At 30.3% G+C, this 22,080-nt stretch overlaps 1 protein-coding gene across 6 annotated transcripts in view; it reads right to left on the minus strand.

Moving 5' to 3' along the window:
* LOC143232878 (sodium channel protein para-like) overlaps positions 1–22,080 on the minus strand; it is a 178,536-nt gene that overhangs the window by 27,097 nt on the left and 129,359 nt on the right. For 3 of the 6 annotated variants that reach the window (XM_076468877.1, XM_076468878.1, XM_076468882.1), the window contains 9 exons: positions 18,554–18,727; positions 13,617–13,792; positions 12,562–12,736; positions 11,293–11,454; positions 10,079–10,268; positions 9,073–9,194; positions 7,492–7,690; positions 5,938–6,209; positions 4,089–4,262 (listed from right to left, as the gene is read on the minus strand). In XM_076468877.1, coding sequence (XP_076324992.1) covers positions 4,089–4,262; positions 5,938–6,209; positions 7,492–7,690; positions 9,073–9,194; positions 10,079–10,268; positions 11,293–11,454; positions 12,562–12,736; positions 13,617–13,792; positions 18,554–18,727 — 1,644 coding nt within the window. Of the gene's footprint in view, positions 1–636; positions 760–4,088; positions 4,263–5,937; positions 6,210–7,491; positions 7,691–9,072; positions 9,195–10,078; positions 10,269–11,292; positions 11,455–12,561; positions 12,737–13,616; positions 13,793–18,553; positions 18,728–22,080 lie in introns of all 6 variants that reach the window. The other 3 variants (XM_076468881.1, XM_076468879.1, XM_076468880.1) reach the window with 3 other exon arrangements.

Here is a 22,080-nt window from a genome sequence, read left to right on the forward strand (position 1 = left end):
ATTTTTCAAAATATTAAGAAATAATAATGATTATAAAAATGAAATACTTAACCAAACAAGTAGATAAAGTATAAGACAAAAGCAATTAATTTACCAAACAGTAAGGTAACGTCATTATATTCTGATATGACAAAATAAAAATTATTCTTATTTTCAAATACATTATATGTGTGTGTGTGTGTGTGTATATATAATTTAAGTGGCAATAAAAATATCAAAAATTGCAAATGTACAAATATAAGCAAATAAAGGCAATTTATTTTAATCAAACCTAAGAAATTATAAACTAAAAAAGTATAGTTTTTTCTTTACCTTTTGTTTACCATGTGTATATTTTGTCAGAATACTTAATTAATTTTGAAATTTTTGCATTAATATAATACGTACAGTTGGTGAAAAGATACTAAATTAATACATCAAAGACGAGCTGGTTAAAACAAGTCCACAGAGGCACTGATTTCAGATGACATCCTGTGCTTGGCCGTCACAGTACTACGTGAAAACATCGTAGCAATTACAATAGAAGCAATTCCTAAAAAGAAAATGCCTCTTCATACAGTTGCCATTCATTGACTTACACAAACACAAGATATGTACAACAGACTTGTGTGTGGACATATTCTTAGGTTTACTTACTCTCATCCCCTCCATCCGAGACAAGGCCCGAAGGGGACGTAGGGCTCGCAGGGTTCGCATTGTTTTAAAGGCAGGAATGTTGGTAAATCCCATAAACCCAACAACCAGGTTAAACAAAGAGACCTGATTAGATCAGCAAGGAGAGGCAGTGGGCAGGAATCAGGAGAGGCACATAGGGAGAAAAAAATCCCTGGGATTAGTTGGAGAGGTTCTAGGAAGACATTGTCTAGGATGCAATAAACAGTGGGTCCGGATAAAAAAAACAACACAAAAGTCAAGTTGTCAAGAAACACAAAATAGCCACTGAATATGCCCACTACAAAAATAAACAATACATATAATTAATATTAACTTGAGTTTTTATTACTGTAAAATCATAATACAGATTTTAATATATTTTACTTTTCTTTAACCATTAAAAAAAAAGGAACAATTTAACAAATTATTTCATTTTCAAATGCTGAGTTTAAAACTGTAATTTTATAAAAGAAATACTACAACTTTCTCCACTTTTTCAGTTTGGAATATTCTTTGGAAATGGACAAATAATAAAGCTGTGAACTCAAACATTATATTTAATGTCATGTACAACTTTAAAAAGATAACTTATAGTAAAGCATACAATAACATGTACAAGAATGTTTAGATACAAGTTTTACAGTTTTAGATTAAAAAATAATTTCACAAAAGTAGTTATTTCCCTTAGGAAAAATGCCCTACAGAAAGGTTACAGTCATTTTCTATAGTTATAAAATGGTAATAGCTATCCTATATTCTTCAAACTTGTCATATTCTACAGAATATATTCCACAGACATTTTGAAATTGCCTAAGAACTGTTTTCTTTTAAATATTATATACACCAATAACTACAGTCAATCTATTAAGTTGTATGTGAAATGTCTACATTTACTCTCTGCAAAAGGTTATATGACCATTATTGTAAGCTTTTATTGCAAAATATTTTGCTCTTCTAGAGATCTATAATAAAAACTGATTAGAATTATTATTTAACTATATTATTGGTAAACCAGCCAGTTTTACAAATGTAGCTTAAAGATACAACCATTATATAAGATATATATAAAAAAGCATCTATATATGAGTATATTTCCTCTATAAATTGTGAAACAAATGCCATAAATACTATAAAGTTTATTTGTACTACCTTTCTATGAAATGTATATACACATTCTGTTCAACATCTGGAAATATGAAGAGTCATTTTACAGTTATATGTAAAATAGTTATAGCTGTGGTAAAAGTTAAGTTTAAAAGGCTACAGTCACAACTAGTTGCCTATAAAAAGACAATGGCTATAGTCTGTAAACATTGTACTGGTTCAGTTGCTATTCTATAGGATGTCTGTAAGATACTTCTAGCAATTGTGTAATTACCTATAAAAAGGCTACACCCACTACAGAAAAAGAAAAAAGGCCGTAACCATTTTATGTTTCTCTGTAAATAGGCTCTAACAGTTCTGTGAGTGCTCTGTAAAAAAAGGTTATCCCCCTTTAGATATTCTTTGAAAGTTTGTCTAAAAAAGACTATTACCCACTGTAGTCCTTTTTACAGATTATATGGAAGGACTAGAAAATTTCTATTGTCACTCTGTGTCATATCTCTAAAATGGCTACATTATTTTCCACCTTTGTAAAAAATGACCATGGTGCATTGAATTGTGACTGTTCATAAACACTGGAAAACTTACATAAGAAAGTTTATAACTTACAATAAGTCTTATAAACATTTTGTAAAATCTAATATTTCTAAGAGACAATCTCACATTTACATATATTGTCTCTACAGTTTCTATATTTGTGCCATGTAACATCCATTAGTAGTCCATAAAGATTTTCATTAATGCTTATTATCATTTGTGGAACACATCTACAATGCTTCATGGTCATTCTACCAACCATTTTCAAGATGTTTATAACATTTCTATATGGTATGTTTCAAATATTTACAACTGTTCTGTAGGATGGCAGTTAACAGCAGACAGCTCTAACAGGGCAACAATAGTCTAAGATATTCTGAAAACATCTAATATAACTACATTTTAAAAGTATATAGTTATAAGACTAATTTGCACTGATAGATCACACAAATAAGTGACAGTTACATGTGTCTTTCACTGTAGTGACTTTATAAATGATTTTGCAATATTTTTTCATCTAGTAGTGATTAAAACAGTAAAAAAAAATGTCACAGTAGATGTTTTGTTATACTAACATATCTACAAAACTTTTGATAACTTTAGAAGATGAATGAATTTTTAATACACTGTTTACAAACTGGTGTGGGTGATCTTAAGTCCAATATAAAAAAAAGGAATTTGGGTTTTGAAAAACACAGAAGAATTAATTTTAATAATGTGTAAAATTAAATGTTTAATTCAGTAAGTATATAATTAACATAAGAACTTTAATTTATTTTCCATTATAATTGTTTTTCTATCTTAAAGAATAAATAACACAAATTATGTAAGCTATGTTAAGAATAAAGAAAAATTTGTAAATCCAATTTTAATACATGCAGTTAAGGTTAGCAGATGGTTGTTGTCTTTATTGGATATGTTTTTAAAGTCCTGTATAATGTTTATCAAAACTTTTATCTTTATTCTAATAAAAAAATTATTACAAGATATAAATAGTTGACTCTCTGGCATTATTAAATTCTGCTTGAGTTACTGATTACTGGTTTATGCTTTCAAACAAGTTCGTTCACATTTTCTACGTGTACAAGTAGAATCATTTTTACATTTATGCTTTAATAAGTAGAACTTCATTATGTTTCAACAAAGGTTGATTCTGGAAATTCTTCATCAGGAAACCTTTTGTAAATTCTCTTTACACCCAACCTTTGTTACGAAGATCCAATTTTAACTATTCACATGTAAAAATAACAAACCTGTGACACAAGAAATGAATGTTACATCAGTCAAACTTGCAGCAGGTGCCCATATGGACATTTCTCTGCATCTGTGCTTAAAAGTATATAAAGAAATGTTTTGATAGCTCTCTTTTCTATCCTATTGAGAAAAGAACAAAAAATCTGAATCTTGAAACATTGGTTATTACTCTATTTCTTTGTGTAATTTTTCAGGATTTTTTACTTGTAATTAATGGTGAAGCATTCGTAATAAGAATAATAAGCAATTTGAAAGATCAAAATTTGCCAAAATTGTGAACGTCTTCCCATTTCCCAAAGGCTAAATCATAACTGTAAAATGATGGCTTGTCACAGATTAATATAGAAAGGTTACATATTAACTGTATTTGAAAGCATATGGCTGTTGACAGCATGAAAAATAATTCAACAAAAAAAGCTTTTAGTATTTGAAAGGCAAGTCTACCTGATTTGAGTACCAGTTTACTTTATACTAAAACATCATTAACTGTACAAAAATGCAACATATCTACAAGTCTATAACAGTTACACATGACTTACCAAGACAATGACAAAGTCCAACCAACACCAAGCATTTGTGAAATATTTTTTAAAGCCAAAAGCTAACCATTTCAAAATCATCTCCAGAAAGAAGACGACTGTGAAGAATTTGTCCACAATTACAAGAACCTCCTTCAGTACAGGCTGATGTTTTAAATGAACATCTTCAAGAGCCTAAGAATAAAAAATACAACAAAATAAATGAACAGTCTTTAACAGTTGTTTCATAATAAAGATGAGTTTTAAGACTAACCATACAGTTAAGAACAAACACATTATTTATAATATTCAAACTATTAAACTTTGTAGATTGAAAGACAACTGCCTGTTGTGGAGACACAAGTGTAGAGGATGACGTTTCAAAAGTCTTCTGCATTTCGTCTTCATTTGCTCATTCATACATATCATAGGTTCACATACAACCTGATACAGACAATATTAATTTTTATTGTGTTTTTATTTTTATATGCCAAAAATTCTGTGGAAAATAATAATTTTCACAAGTATTTAAGTACAATTATGATTAGAGAATAAATGTTATTAAACTTAAAAAGAAATTTATAATGTAATTTATTAAAACAAAAGGTTATTACAACCTATACAAAATTGGACAGTAGTTGACTGAAACAAATGAAAGAGACGTTTCCACAAATTAATGTTAGTATCTTAAAGGTTTCTTCCCATTTTGCTATATGCAATAACAGAAAGTTACATTATTATTCACAATAATCCAACTGTTCATTAAAGCTCACAGATGAATATATATATATAACTCATATAGAATACATTCTTTTGTTTTGTTTAAGGTATCACTGAGAACAGCAATATATAATGTTTTCTATTCAGAATATTTTTTGAATGTATTTTTTTGCTTACCCAAGCTGTCATAATGTAATTCTCTACATTCTAAAGTGTTATAATCACAGCAGAAATCTCACTGTGGAAGCAGACTGTTCTTTCTGTTATTTATGTAAGCAGTTTTCTTTAGATATTAACACAAATGTAATTAAAATCATGATTCAAAGCTTAAATACCCCAGCATTTATATCTTCTAGTAATATATTAGGTTGAGGAATAATTCGTGAGCATTTTTAAATAATTTCATTCAATTTATTATGATACTTTATTTCATGTAATACCTAGGTATATAGTATGCATTGTTTTAAACAAAATTGCAAGAAATTAAATGCGAAAAGCAGATGGTGTCGAAAATGCTCGATTTTGTCCACTTGACATTCCATTTAATGAGCTGAAAATGAAAGCAAAAATTGAAGACATATGAAAATCAAACACACCATCTATTAGAGCAAAAAATTATCTACCAAATGACATGAAATATTTTGCGAAAGCGTTTCATTTATGAATATATTTTTTTAACTTGAAAAAAATGCTCACGAATTATTCCTCAACCCAATATATAAGCAAATACACAAAGAGCTTATCACTGATTCTTCATACAGAAATCTACTTTTCAGAAAAATTACATATAACTGATTCATTGAATTTATTCTGTAAGAAATGAAATTATATGAGTAAAATAATACTTTTCTTTAAGCAGTGAAAACTTCTAAATAATATAACTATGAATCTCAACCCAGGTTACAAATGAAACACAGGTTTTATCATTTGTTTCTTAGGATAATGCTAACCTCACAAAACTGAAAATTCTGTATTGTACTTTTAATTAGCGTTAGATTAAACCTTTTCTCAAACATACATTAATTAGCAGCTTACCAGAGTTAAATTACTTCTTAATATAATGCTCACCTCACAAAACAGAAAATTCTGTATGGTACTTCTAATCAGCATTAGATTAAACTTTTAAAACATACAGTAATTAGCTGCTTACCAGAGTTAAACTACTGATCATAATCAGAGTAACCACTAATGTCTCAAAGTATTTGTTCTCCACCAAGTGGAAACTTTTAGACCGAAGTTTATCCCAAAATTGCCAGTAGGGAGACTCTTCTGACCCTGAACACCAGGGAAAACGTGCATAGCAGCAATCAGGACAGCATTCTGCAGGTTCTTCATCCACAATCACATCTTCTGCAGTGGAATCTACATTCCCGGAGTCTGCTATTTCAGTGTCTGGATTTTCTTCTGAGTGTTCCAGGAAATCTTTTACATTGAAAACAATGTTACATACGGATATACGATTCAAATGAGATATTTGTGATTAAAGTATTTATCAAGCTTAGAAGTTCATCTAGTTTCTTTCTTTTAGATATTCATGTAAATTAAGCTCTACTAGAATTAACTATGCTAACCATCCCTAATTTTGTGCTGATAGATTACAGAGAAGGCAGCTAGTCAACAGCACCCATCACCAATTGTTGAGCAAACTCTAATCAAATAGATTTGAGAAACAACCCTCTAATGCAACCATAACCTTCAGAAGTAGTGTGAATTTGCACCAATGAGACACAAACCCTAGACCTCAAGGCACACTTATTACTAAGCCATGTCAAGCCCCAATTAATATAGCAAACACAGAAACTCAATAGGTAATACACAATATATATGTAAATTTTAGGTCATAAATATTTTTAACCATGAGAAAAAATGAAATGAGCAGAACAAAAGAAACAAGGTAGACATTCTTGGCCAGAAGATTACTTTCAACTTTCAGAACTGTTTTAATTTTTTTCTGAAGTGTTAAAACCAAAATGAAGAAAATATGTAAACATTATGGTTGTCATAATGTTGGTTCTTATCTTATGAAATTCACATGTAAAAGAAATTATTAGTCTGAAAATTTAAATTTACTCAGTATCATAGCAAGTTTCATGATGTAATCACTGTAAATACTAGAAAAAAATAAGTGGAGTATACTAAGTTGTTTCTTTGTTACAATAAAAAATGCAAGATATTACCTTGAGATATAAGTGTTTATGAAGTTCAGATACACTAACACTCCAATAAACAGTTTCTGTTGCATATATCAGTCAACTGGAAGTTCTAATTATACACCCTAACAACCCTGATTTTGCCACATGTACCTTTTATAACACATAGGGATAGACATACATTTATTTATTTATTTACAAACACATAAGTCATACATATGTGTGTGTGTGTATATATATACATAAAGAACCAACAGTTAATTTCCTAGAACACTATTGTTGTTTCAACTATTTTGAATGTCAATTAAAAAGGTGTTTAGAGATAGAGAACAATTCTAATGTATATATTATGATTAAAACAGTACATATATTAAATATATATATTTCTATACCAAGTCTTCATATTCCAAACATAAATGATGTGCACTTATAAAACCTTTGAATTAATAATGTCACATTCAATGGGTTTTTACATAATTTCCACAGTGTGTGGTTATAACATAAACATAAGTTTATATAACAGAAAAAAGTATTTACTCATAGCTGTACATTACCTTCGCTTCCCTCAAGATCTTCTTTACTAATATCTTTTTTTTCTTCGTTAAAAGATGACTGACTTTGCTCCTTCTCAAAATTAGATTTATCTTTCATACTTTCACTTGATTTCACACTTAAAGTATCATCATCCTTCTGTGGAAATTCCTTAACACCTAAATACTCTTTCTCCTTGGTAGAAACAGGAAAAGATAAAGACTACACCAATTATCTTTCTGTTTATACTTATTTATTTCCACAACAGAAGTTTCAACCATCTACGTTAAAAAAGAAACTTTAAAAGATACAACTATAATATATTTAGCTACATTAAAACACTCTTTCTTTAGGTTGAAAATCCTAGTGTTGTTTTTTATGAAATTTTCTAATATTAAAGAAGTACAAGAAAGAAAGCTATGCAAGAGAAATAAAGACTGGAAACAAGCAGCATCTGAAACTGTATTTTACAGAAAAATGAGTTAAGAAACCACTCTTAAACTCAATTACAATTCAATTATGCTGCCATAATTCTTGACTGATCTACTATATTGACAAAAAAATAAAAAATAGGGTTGAAATCATGTTCTCACAGTCAATCATATTTAGCTGTTCTTTTGAGCTATCTCTTAGAACCACACTATTCATTTAACCAGAATCCATGCTAATTAATCCCTCGGACCTGATGATATCAGCACAGACCGTAATGTCATGTATGACAAACTGTTCAATGTATGAAAGAGATGAATTTTATTCAGCAAATGCCTAATAAACTTCATAACAATATATAAATATGTATGTGTGTGATACACACACTTCAATGAATTTCTTATTCATAACTATTACAAGACTTCTGTAACTACTGTAAATGTGTGAGTATTACATAATTTATCATCTACCTTTTAACCAGAGATGATGTTTTATTTACGTTGTAGTACCTAGAAACTATTAGATTTAAAATGAATCAGTTTAAGGTTACACAATGGGCTATCTGTGCTGTATCCAATACGAGTATAAAAAACCCACTTTTTAGCATTGTAAGACTGCAGACGTTCTACTGAGCCATTTGGGGCTATATACATATGGAATAATTTTTTTAACATGCAACATGTACAAGCCTTCAAATCATTCATTTTTCAGACACTGTATTTTATCAGTGTCAAACCTGAAAGTAATGGTATAGTATTAAGTATCCATTTTCCTGTTATCATATTTAAATTCATTTTTTTAGTCAAGAATACATGACCATTATCATTATTAGATAAATAACATTCAGTCTGCATGCATGTTTACCATAGTTAAACTGTAAACATACAGTAATCACTTGTAGCACTGCTCCTTCAAAGTCCAGGCATATTGCTTACAGATTTCATATACGTCAGAAAATAAGTAAAAAAGCTTGCAATAATACAAAGTTGCAGAGTAGTAAACATATCTAGCATCCCTAGGGCTTTACTTATGTTCTCTTTCTTATACAACAAAGAAATTCAATGACTTATTTGTTTACACTTATACATTAAAAACAAGTAATGTTTCAAGGAAGCCAAATACTAATGCATACTATGAAGTTCAAAGTGCTCTGTTATCTTGAAAAAGATATTTACCTTCTTTTTGTTATCTAACTCTCTGTCTGATATTTTGTCCTTCTGTTCATCTTTAACTGGTGCATGGACAGAATTCATCATTGGTTTATTGTTTAGTTTCACTGTAACAGCTTTGCCATCTCCTACAAGATTACCAATACAGTATTTGTTTGCTACTTTTAATCTAAGAAAATCATGCAGTTCTCAAAACACAGTCAATTATGACATTCTTACATTCATAATTAAAAGCATAATCCTTATTGTATTAAAACAAAATTAGCATTTTCTTTTATCAGAAGTAAGGTAGGTTAAAACTGTGCATGAATTATCAAATGTTATAAACATAACATTTGTAAAATAACAGCCTTACTATTTTAAAATTAGTAAAATTTCATTTCATACAGTTAACCTATTTAGTATAGTGAACTGATTGGCATCTTATACAAAACATGGGCCAAAGAGTCACATGCAAGACTCCCCATAGTTCTGTACAGTCATCCCTAATTTAGAAATGGTGATCAAAAAGTCAACCAATCACTAGCATCCACCACCCATGTAACTACTCTTAGCCAAATGACAAAATTAACTGTCAATGATATAATCTCCTCACAGGCAGAAGTGCAGTCCACAGCAGGCAATCTTTTTAACAGAAGTAAATGTTACATTATCTAATGATTTATCAAAAGAAGTCTGCTAATAGGCTACTAAAGTTGAGATGGGAAATACTGTTTTGTTCTGAGTTTGTTTATAACAAATAAAGAAACATCTGTATAACATAACTGGCCAAACTTTGAGATATTATTGGTTTAAGGCCAAAAAGAATTAACAGGAAACATACTCAACTGATTAAACAATTCATTCTAATCTTTATAAAGAGATACACAAGAAAAAGTATATTTAATTTGCTCTACTGACAGCTAGGCTAAACATTAATTTTGCTTTCAGTATATAGCTCACTCTGATCAAAAGTTATTATTTATATTTCTGTTCATAATGTGTATTTGTCCCAATAATGCCAAAGATATACCTCGAATCGCAATCTCTAGCCCATCAGTAACCAATACATCTACATCTGTGAGCTCCTTGGGACTTCTCTTTTCTTTCATTTGAACCTGTCCATCAGCAATCATATCTCCAACTGGAAGGTGTTCTTCCACATCTTCTCGATGGTCTGGTGTTTGGTCACCAATTTGATTTCTTGCTTTTGGTTTCATACTCTATCCATTTAAATAAAAATAATTAGTCCAGGTATCTCTGACATTATCAAAGTATGTAAATGTGTATACAAATTATTAATGTGAAATGATAAAATACAAATGAATGAGTACTCAGTCATTATCAGTAGATATATATTTTTAAGTCAGTTAGTGGTACTTAGAGAAAAAATAATAGTTCCTTTATCAGAATTCAGTGTCTCTAAACACAATAAAATTTTACGATTTTAACAACATTACTACTCATACTGGTTAAGATAGTTTAAGTTAACTGTGATTGATTTAGTTGCAAATTAACTACCAAAGTTGCAATTTAAAATCAACAGTCCTTAATTGCCATTTTAAATATAATATAAGCTTGTTGTTGCCAGAAGTCTTAGAAACTGGGCTTAGGTACTTAGTTATTAATTTGTATTAATAATTACTTTTCCTTTTTTATTTCGTGCATTTTACTGGTACGATAATAAATAACTACATATGTAACAAAAAGAAATCCTCAATATCCAAGGTATTTGAAATTATTTTAGGCAGCATTAAAGTTAATTAATCTACGAGTCCTTGGGAATTGTGAAATATATTAGTTGGAAGAGTTTAACCTCTTGAGTCAAAAACTGCAGTTTGATCTCAAATTGATCAATAGATGATGGAGTTATGAATTAAAAATTTGTATTTGAAAAATTGACGAGCCATTCTATGAGCCACTAAACTGCAGCTAAAAATAATACAAACAGTGAATGGGAAAACCAGAAACAATGTTACCAAATCTTTGAAACAAGAAAAACATTACTAATTTACAGCCACTATATAACATATTAATTATTTTAAACCTCCTGACTAAAACTAGCTTTTAAGATCTCTAGATTTTGTATGAATACTTTCACTCAAAGTGTCTAATTCTTTAAGCATTATTTATTGAAACTTTGAAAAATTAACTCTTTCATATAGATGCCTTGCTTAACCTCATAAACAGCCAGAATACGAGTCTTCTTTGATAAAATAAATTTAATAATACAAGCAAAAGTAATACCTTTAAAAGTGAAAGAACATTATTTTTAACCCATCTGGATGCCCGAGAAAATCGATTAAAAGCCTCTTGTAGCTTCTGAGTGTCACCACTATCTGAAGCTGGTGCTGAGAGATTGGATGCTCCGAACGAAGAAAGCAGCAAAGCAAGAAAAAGATTCAGTACCTAGGTGCGTAACAAAATATAAAGTTTTAAAAAGGCTCCAAACATCAATATAATTATCATTTTGATTTCAAAATTGAGTAATTAATAGCTTAATAAATAATTTTTTTTTAAATTTAGAGTCTTCTAATATCATCTGATAAATTTTATGTTTTAGCCTAAGAAAACTTATTAATATCCTTACAGCCTAGAATTTTTGAATGTATAAAATACAAAACACATATGGCAATAAACACAATTAAACATCTATGCCACCAGTGAAGCTATGTTGCACTATGTTAATTTTTAAGACATGTTTAAATTCAAACTACAGTTTACCAAATCAGAAAACACTTTTTCTTCCAAAGTGATCTGAGAATTCTATGGCCATCAGAGTTAATATAAATTGTTACAAGTTTAAATAATATCATGATGCATGAATCTTGTTTTATTTCTGCTTATAAACTAACTTACAATATGATTTATACATTTAAAAAAAACTTAAATAACAATTAAGAATCAATACTTGTGAATGTTATAAATATGGTTTATGCAAAACATGAATAAATTAATGAAGCAATGGCAAACGAGACACTGATAATTTGGATCAGATGCTGGGAAACTTATCTCCTTGAATAACAATACTGTAAAAATAAAAGACATGATATAAATTTTGAGTTACAGAAAAAAATATTGTTGACAAATATATGGTTTTTCTTATAAGTTTACATGCATCTATTAAAAAACTGTCAGTAAAAATTAAATATACATAAAAATATTTTAATAAACCACTAAAATTTAAAGTTGCTTTGGTTGTAGGTGCAATCAATTATCAATAAGATAAAAGCTACAGTGAAAAATATGCACACAAAAAACCAAAAACCTGGTAAGAAATGTTAATACAAATAATTTTAGCTAGTATTAATACTGATGATTGACATCGACTGTATGAGTTACCAATAATTACATCTACTACAATATATCCATCCAATTAAAATTAGGTATTATATAACAGTGTTATAGTTAACAAAACTTGAAATTACACAAAATTCCATAATAATGAATTTTGAGCTCACGACTTATGATTATTACTAATTATTCTACATACGAAAACAGTTGTAGAAAACTTACCACTAAGTTACCAATGACTACAGTTCCTAGAAAAAAAGGGATGCATGGCCAACTAGATACTCTTAAACAATCCCACATGGATTCTATCCATTCTCCACACAGGACTCTGAACACAATCATGAATGAATGCATAAAGTCTCTAAAATTCCAGCGAGGCACTTTCCCATCAATAAATCTGTTCAATGGAATATAATGACTTGCTATGTTAGGCACACATAATTTATTGAACTTCTGTTATGCTTCTTCAGCAGTATTAAAATAATTTTATTTATTTATTTTTAACAAAAAATGATTAGATGAATTGTAAAGTTTACTAAAGAGGCTCAATCCATTACTGTGCTGATCTTTGGTTTTCTTAAGTTTCTAAAAACAAGGGTTCACTTTTTGAAAGGTTTGAGCTGTAGAATCTTCAGTTCAACTGAAAAAATATTTTTTAATTTTGCTTTCTTTCCTTTTATCACTGTGCTATATAAACATGAAATGATCCAAAAAACTGTAGTTATTATTTTCTGTCAAAAATATGATATCATAATGCTTTGAGTTTTGCAAAAAAATGTGAAAAAAATAAAGATTAACACAAACCAAAGGATGAAATTTACACTAACAGCTTTTACACTGATTTTTATTATTATCAGTGAAGTCACTTCTAAATAAAAACGGTTTTAAACAGTCAAATGAAATTTGTTTATATTTCATAACATCCACAAAATGAGTTCCTTAAGTTGCAACAAGTATCGACAGTGTTTTTTAATATAAATTCTGCAAATTATATAAAATTAGGCAAGGCAAGCAACAATTAAGGATATTTACAAAAATAAAATTTAAAATAACATAAATGTGTAATGTTTTCAATTCTTTTTATTTCATATAATGTTTTTATTTCTGTTTATGTGATGTTCCTAACAATTATATTTTTCTTTGGTTTTCAATTTTAAAATAACCAAGAAACTATACACAAAACCCTTATACTTTATAATAAAAATAATTATACTGTTATGATATAAACTAATTTATAAATACCTAAAATCTTATGAAACATTAACATGTACACTTACAAATGCTTGTTTAAATCATAGTTCTTTCCAAAAAGCTGCATCCCCATAACAGCAAATATAAAGATTATGATGGCCAAAACAAAAGTCAGGTTACCCAAGGCTCCAACAGTTTTGCCCATAATTGATATTAGCAGGTTTAAAGTGGGCCAAGACTTGGCTAGTTTGAAAACTCGAAGCTGAAAGAATAAATATTTTTTGTTTTAAAATATAAATTAAAGCAACTAGGAATAGAAATTATGTTATAAAAATCATATAAAACAAAAAAAGAAACACATGTGAAGTAACAATAAATGTTAATATACACTCTACAAAAGGGAGTTTTGTCAACAATGATCAGTACATTTCAAGAAAAGACAAATGTATAAGCATCTGATTAAATTTAAAAAATCATGGGCAAGTATATGTATATAAATATATGTATACATAACAATGTTTGGGGACAACAAGAACCTATTGGTCCATCTAAGCTGTCCTGTCCTCTAAACTAAATTAAAACTATTAAAAAACGTCAAAGTCAACACTTATTATTTATATAGCTATCAAGCTTTCTCTTAAACTTACTTATATTTACTACACAACATTCAAAGGCCAACCACCCTGCTAGAAAAATAAAACTGTCTTAGCTAAAGAAGATGTCTCCTACCCTGCTAAAATTTATATTTGTGTTTCCCAGTCCTACTATTCTCACCATTAAGTATGAAAATAAAAAAGCATCAACACTATGAATTCCCTTAACAACCCTAAATACCTCAATCAGACCCCTTCTAATGCTTGTTTTTTTTTCTTAAATTAAAAACAATTTGAGAGATCTGAACTTCTTGTATCACAATCCTTCCTTCTAAGGAATCATTCTGAACCCTTTTCAATAAATTAATGTTCTTTCTAAGATAAAGAGACCAAGACTGAAGTTATTACTCCAAATATGACCTAACCAGTGATTATATACAATAAAATTATAATCTGTTTAGACTTGAATTCAATATTTCTGCAGATACAACCTAAAATTCTATTTCACCTACCACTAGCAACAGCACACTTGCCTGAATGGGTTAAGTGATTGACTCACCATTATACCAAGGTATCTTTCTTTCATAACACTATTAAGGTTATTCCCATCCAAATTACAGTTTCAAACCAGCTCTATCTAAATGTAAACTATCCATTCCAAAAAAAATTTTCTTCTTCCAATAAACTGATCCCATAAGCCCAACCAGCCAATTTTTGTCATCTTTACATATTAAGCTAAGCCTAGCATTCAGCCCTGTAATTTCATCCCACAGTATCCCAAACATAATTATGTTATGGTCCTTTACTTCATAAGCCTCTATCAATCCATTGTATGTTATCATTTTCCTAAATGAAAATGTATCTCTGATAGGTACTTCCCTCTTCTCACAATATTAGCTTTTCTGGTTTTGTGCTGTCCTCTATTTGCAAACTTTCTGAGGAATGCAGGACACCCTGAGTCAATTCCAAGAAGTGACAAATGCTCCATGTGTTTAGACAGATGGCCAAAGAAGAAGGCCAAATGGAATAGGCTAAATATGAAGCTACTCTGTGAGAAAAATCAAAAACATTGCCAAGAAACTGACAAAACCTAGGTGTGAAGACAGAGGATGAATGGCATGAGATGGATGACTTGTGACTGGGTTAATGGAGCAGGTTGGAACAAAAGTGAAAAGGAAGAGAGGAGATCACCTGTAGTTGGAAAAACTAAGAAAACCAAGGTTTAGCAGGCCAGGAAAGAGTAACCAGATGTTGCATGGATAAAAATGGTCACCCAAAGAAGTGAGTGGATGAAAGGATAAACATAAAGTAATGCAAGACCAATCTTGGCTGAAGGCACTGACAGTCAAAAAGAACCATGGACAAAAACTGAGGTCATTTTAAGTGAGGATGGTGGCAAAGACAACAATAAGGAGTGTATCTAGATGCAGACACAGCCACAAACAAATGGCAGGATATAGGGACCAAACCATAGAATAAAAGAGGTCAACAGTGAAAGTGAAAGCACCTGTGATATGACATGCCATTAAAAGAATTCAATGTGTGTGGGTCCAATACAGAAGATCTATAGTGCAAAAAACACAGGAAATGGGACCTGCTGCACACTAGGTGATAGAAGCCATCCAGTAGAATTGTTAAAACAGATCATAACCTACCAGCAGCTGGCAAGAGAAAGCAAATGATCCAAGGCTTGATAGATAGTCAGAAGCTCAAGAACAGTGAGTGAAGAGAAATATCCTCCACAAAACAATGATCCATGCATTCCCACTCTGAAAGGAAGTATTCACAAACAAATTTAACTCAGGAAGTGGTGTTCCTGCCAACATATGGACGTTGTCCAACACTAATAAAGATGGAAGGAAGATAAATATGAACGTTAAAAGAATCCTTTGCAATGTTCACTGCTCACTAAGAGTCAACTGAAGCAACTGCATATGTGCCATGCCAAGGGGTACGACAGGTGTCATAAACAACCACCACCTCAAAAGCTATAGAACCTTGTTATTTAGAAGTAAGGAGCATACATGGCAGTCCAAATGGCCAGCTTCATAAAATGGAGCCTGAGATAACATAAAGCTCGACACAAATGTACTGTGAGGAAGCAAGATCAAAGGACAGGGCCCTTAAAGGAAAACCATTCCACAACAGGCAAACTGGTAGGGAGTGAAACCCGGGTGGAGCAGGTTCAACAACATGTTGGGATACGAAATCAAGAACTGCTTCAGATAGACACTGGTATGACCAGGACACCTGAGAAGGAGGAAGAAAATGCTGTGTATTGCCACAAAAAATGGCAAACAGCAATACCTGAGAAACTGTGATAGAGAGGGCTGGAAAAGGTAAGGTCAAGAAATGGAACTCAGAGTCACACCCAGCTTCAATAGAAAACAATGGATCTCTTGCAAGGAAAGGCAGAGCCCTGTCATACAGAAGCCACCAATGACAACAAGGACAAGGACACAGTAACTGTGTCACACTCAAAACATCATAAAAATGAGGCTACAAGAATGACTTGTATATACAGAACCAGTGACAGGTAAGCAAGAAAATAATGTCATGGCTTAAAAAAAATAATTAATGAGAAGTGAACCATATGTGTAGGGCCATAGTTAAAGACAACATGTAGCCAACAGTGAAAGGGAAGGAAGGAGAAACGTCCCCAGAAACTTCATAACATTCCCACGAAAAACTCAGCAAAGGTGGGAAAACAAGGCAAAGGTAGGATAAACAAGAACATTGGGACTTGTTCTCCCAAACAGGTAAATAGAACCCACAACTGGTGGTCCAGAAAGTGGGAGCCTGACCAAAAAGTCTCCAAGATGGAAATACCCAAAAGCCTCCAGGAAATGTGTATGTCAATGCTATCAACATTGGCAAAAGCAAAATGTAAACTCACACAAAAGGAAGTGGGGAAACAAAAATAACAGCAAGAACACATGCAACACATGCCTAATATATAAGCTCCACGAAAACCAATGACGTCTGAACAGAATCCTTACACCTGTAAAAGGTTCACAAAGGACAGGAAGAACAAGGGTGAAAACCTGCGTTCCAAATAGTGCTTCCTCTCCCCACAAGTAAAGGCCACTAAATACCTTGATGGGTTGTCCATGCCTGTGGCTGAAATGAAATAGCAGATGAGTACCAGAAGTGGTAATAGTGGCATTGGAATTCATGTGTGATTTGAAACCAGTAAAAATGTATGGCAAACACATACAAATCATATGTTCTCAAAGAATATTGAAATGAAAGTAAACAAAGCTAATCTGGATGAAGTTCAAGAATGTTAAACCATTTTTAGGGTGCTAAGTGTTCTAAAGAAAGATGTCTGCACTCAACCACTGCCTAACAAAACACAATTGTTCATTAGTGGTGGCATGCAGAGGGAGTCACATGGTTCACATGATAGCAGGTGGACAGGTGATGTATTGAAACTTTGTATTCCAACACAGACAGGGTTGAAAGCTTGTGGCATGCTTCAAAACGAGTTTGCAAATAGAGGGCAGCACAAAACATGAAAAGCTAATCTTGTAGGCACAGGAAGAGCACTATATCAGAATTATTAATTAGCTCCTCTGACCTACCTTTCCATACATACATATTAGCTCTTACGTGAATGACAAAAATTGCAATGTTGCTAGTCCCCTTTACTGTATCACAGACTATCCTATCCACATGCCTTGTCAGAGAATCACCTATAATTATAACCTTCTTAAGTTTAATTATTCACGTCCTTCTCTGTCTCTTTCATTTACCATCTTTCCAATGGTTCCATATCCACAAAAACAAAAGGCTGAAAACTGTTGCATAATATAACATGTCCATTACAATTAAATCTGAATCCAACTGCTTGAAAGTCATTGTTATCTAATGTATCCCTTACATGTAAAAACTTAAGTTCCTTTTGAAATTCTGCAGTCATTACCCACAGTTTACACTTCTCTTTCTGTACTGCAATTAGGATAGCCTCTAACTTCTTGTCCAACCTACAAACTGTAGATACATCTTCACATCTTCACTGCCAGCTTTCTTAAAAGTACATCTGAGTCCCCAAATAAAACCCACTTACTGTACCTATAATACCTAACAAATTGTGAACACTTAACTCTTACACTTGTTTTAACCATTGTATTTGTAACCTGAGAATAAATGCTTAACACTAAATACCAGTAATCTATTGACAACACTGTTAAGTCTACTGACTGAGAATAAAAAATATTACAGTATTTTATCACTACTTTATCTTCACACTAAAATAATTAATACATATACATGTACAGATTAGTCATAGTTGTATACCACCAGTAATATGAAGAAAAAAATGGGATAACTCATTTACATCAATTAAGTTAAGAATGGTTGCCAACATATGTCTATCTATGTAATTATGCAAATAAAAGAAGAAATACATCACAATATTTTATACATACCAATCTAAATGATCGGAGCACTGACAAGCCTTGGATACCAGATAAGGTTAGCTCCAATAAAGACAAGGCTACAATAATGAAATCAAAGATGTTCCATCCTTCCTTAAAGTAATTTTTTGGGCTCACAGCCATGAGCTTCATAGTAGCTTCTATTGCAAAAGTTGCAGTAAAGAACTGAAAAGAAAATGCATTCAAGAGAAGTGCGCTTAATGAAAAAATATCACTGACTTCTAAAACACATGACCACATCTGAATGATCAATAATAATTAAAGAGAAAAGAATATACAGAAAATTTGAAAAATAAACAACTGCACATTTGCACAAAGTGCAAAGTAAAAAATATACATAATAATAGCCTACTTTTTTTATTCAAAACAAATTCATCCCAAATTTACTCAAAATTTCAGAGCAACACTTAAAAATCATATACTTCAAGTGAACAAAAAATGTACTATGCTCTGTCTAGTGCTTACAAAAACATCCAATATTTAATAGCTTTTTTTTTTCAATCAATAAAATGCAATTTCGTTGTTCTGTATAAGAGAACAAGAAGTTAACACTGGTTTTAGACACTTTTAAACAACTTTCAGAATAAAATTTGCTATATAAGAGTTCTTTATCTGTATAAACGTTTGCCATTTTGAGAGTTAGCCTGAACAACTGAAGATTGTGGAGACTCATTTTTAATTTCAGTTTCAGCTAACATAAATTCTAATTACAGCTTCCTGAAAAAAATATTTCCTAATTGCAAAGAAGAATAAAGCATGCAAGTCTAATAAAGCATTACAGAATCAAGTATGAAGATTAAAAAATACAGTAGTATGTTAATTCATATTTTGTTACAATATGAAAGTGTTATCTAAGTACACTTACCCTGGAAGATGAGCTACCTACTCAGATGATCACATGTTAATATTTATTGCAATTTTTGCAAAACTGTGCATAAGGATACAACCAATCAAGAAGATAACATTAAATAATTTTACCTGGTGTACAATTGCTTTCAACAAAAGGCAAATTCATGCTAATTCAAGAATAACACTCCAAGCAAATGTTTCTAGTTTAAGCCATGAACTATGGACAAGAAGCTTATCCAGGCAGAATCCTTTAAGCCATGTACAGGCCATGAAAAGTTTTTGCTTGTTTGTACAAGTCAACTGGTAAATAACAAACTCATCAATCTAACAAATTTGTCCTTCATCATTTGTCATGCTTCAGCTTTATAAACATGAATGCAAAAATAATAAATTTGTGAAATACCAAAGCAAAATAAATGATACACTTATTTTAGAGTTAAATCAATTCAAACTTTATAGAGTACATATAAAAATGTCACTATTTTTATTTACTTCAAATGAAAATCAAAGCTAAAACAAACAAAAAAAGAACACATACTTGCTTCATGACAGAAGAACACAAAAACAGATTAGTGCAACTGGAAAAAAAAAAACATATCCTTTATTTAATAAAGTTTTATAACACAATGCAAAATATTATCTTTAATTTTAAGTGCTTTGAAAAAACAAAAGTTCAAATGTAAAATTTCACAAAAAATAACATATATTAGCAAAATATAACATTTCTCAATTTATTTTATGCAATATAGGTGCACATATTAACGAAACTGATTCATACAAATCAAACAAGTACAATGCATGTGACTATGTTCCATACTTTGAAATATTTAACTCAATTCTCTTAAATTAATGCAGGTACTTTGTTTATTATAACTAAGTTTAACTAATTAAAGCAAAAACTAACAAAAATATTATATTAATTTTTGCTTGTCTATCTGTAAAACCAAATTGAAAGTAAAAATTAAAATAACATAAACATTGTTTATGTTTTAATATTTTCCAGTGTGTTTCATCATAGATGGAATGGTACATAGCCTTAAGAAATACAATGATAAATATAACTTCATCTGAGAAAATTATGAATTAATTTACATTATGATGACTGAAATGTAAGATGTTAATTAAGGGAAAAAGAAGGGATAGTATTAGTTTATCAAATACTCTTAGTTTAATCTGTTTCATAGGCATGTTTTTCATAATAAAATCTTTCTTCTTCTTTATGCTTGTAGAGTGGGTTAAAATAACACAAAAAAGCAAACAAATAATTATAATTGATGCCTCTTTTAAGGGTTTCTGTAAAAAATGTGGTTTATTTTGAAAAAGAAAAAACATCAATAGGTAAATATTAGTTAAGATAAAGCTTAACATTACTTGTGTTCCCACCAGAAATAAATTTGCAGGATATTCTTATTAGTGTTATTATGTTCACTGAGTTTAGTTTGGGACCTTATTTTTGATTTTTGTATTTGGCAGAGTCAGGTTTTATAAGCTCTGGTACACTGAATATTTTTAATAGATATTTTAGTTAACAGCTGTAATAGTTCATTATAAAAAAACAAGAAATTGTCTTTGTTATTAAGAACAAAGCTGCATAATGCACTATCTATGATATGCCAACTGCAGAAATTATTTGCACAATCTTATCATCATAAGGTAACTGCTGAGCTAATAATGAATTATATCAAATAAAATTTACATTACAAAAACTTCTACGTACAGTGACTGGCCAGTCGCAACTGGGTAACTTTACTAGAGCTCGATTCTAATAACTGGGTCATATATTTTGCCTACAGATTACATTGGTGAAAGTGGGAATTGTAATGCTTAAATGAATTAAAATTCAATGATTATGTTAATCATGGAAAATAACTGAAATCCAAGTAATGCTTATCAAATCAATTTGGATGATACAAGTATATTAAGATGTGTCTAATTAAACATTGAAAAAGTTCTTAATTATTAAAATAGAAATAAAGCATCATAGAATCAACATGAATCAAAAAAAGAAACAAACCATTTCACAGGTAAGAGCCATATATTAAAAAGTCTATGAAGAGCTAAAAAATAATCTTTAATATATATGCTACAACTAGATTACCATCAAAATCCTCTAAAAATAAAAATATCCCTTCACTTACCTACTATTGTACAGATTAACCATAATATAACTACATCTCAATATTTACACAACTCAAATAACATGACACAAGATATATTCAGACTATTTTGCATATTCAAATACATAAGTGTTCTATTAATGTGTTTGGGGGGCTAAATAAATAATAATTGTGCACACACATTAATGTATTTATATATATATATATATATAATGTGTGAGTGTGTATGTATGATTCTATATCCAGTTCAAGTTGAATTGATTTTAATTTATGTTAATGGTAATATAATTTTTGTGTTACTTGTTTTAATTATTAAAAGGTACAGATATACTATCACTCTTCTCTAATTTCTTGGTCATTTTATCCTGTAACATATCAAGCTCAGTAATGGTCAATATTACAGTAGTAAGTTCTTAACTTACAAGTTGAAATATTTAAAACAAAGTTGCATTTTGCAATTAGCTATTTGTGCTGGATTACATACACAACAGGTTTGATCTATGCTGTAAAATTATTTCATGACACTATGAATTTGATCATAGAGTAGTCCCT

The sequence above is a fragment of the Tachypleus tridentatus genome, chromosome 11 (genome assembly GCF_004210375.1).
Source record: "Tachypleus tridentatus isolate NWPU-2018 chromosome 11, ASM421037v1, whole genome shotgun sequence".
NCBI classification, from domain to species: domain Eukaryota; kingdom Metazoa; phylum Arthropoda; class Merostomata; order Xiphosura; family Limulidae; genus Tachypleus; species Tachypleus tridentatus.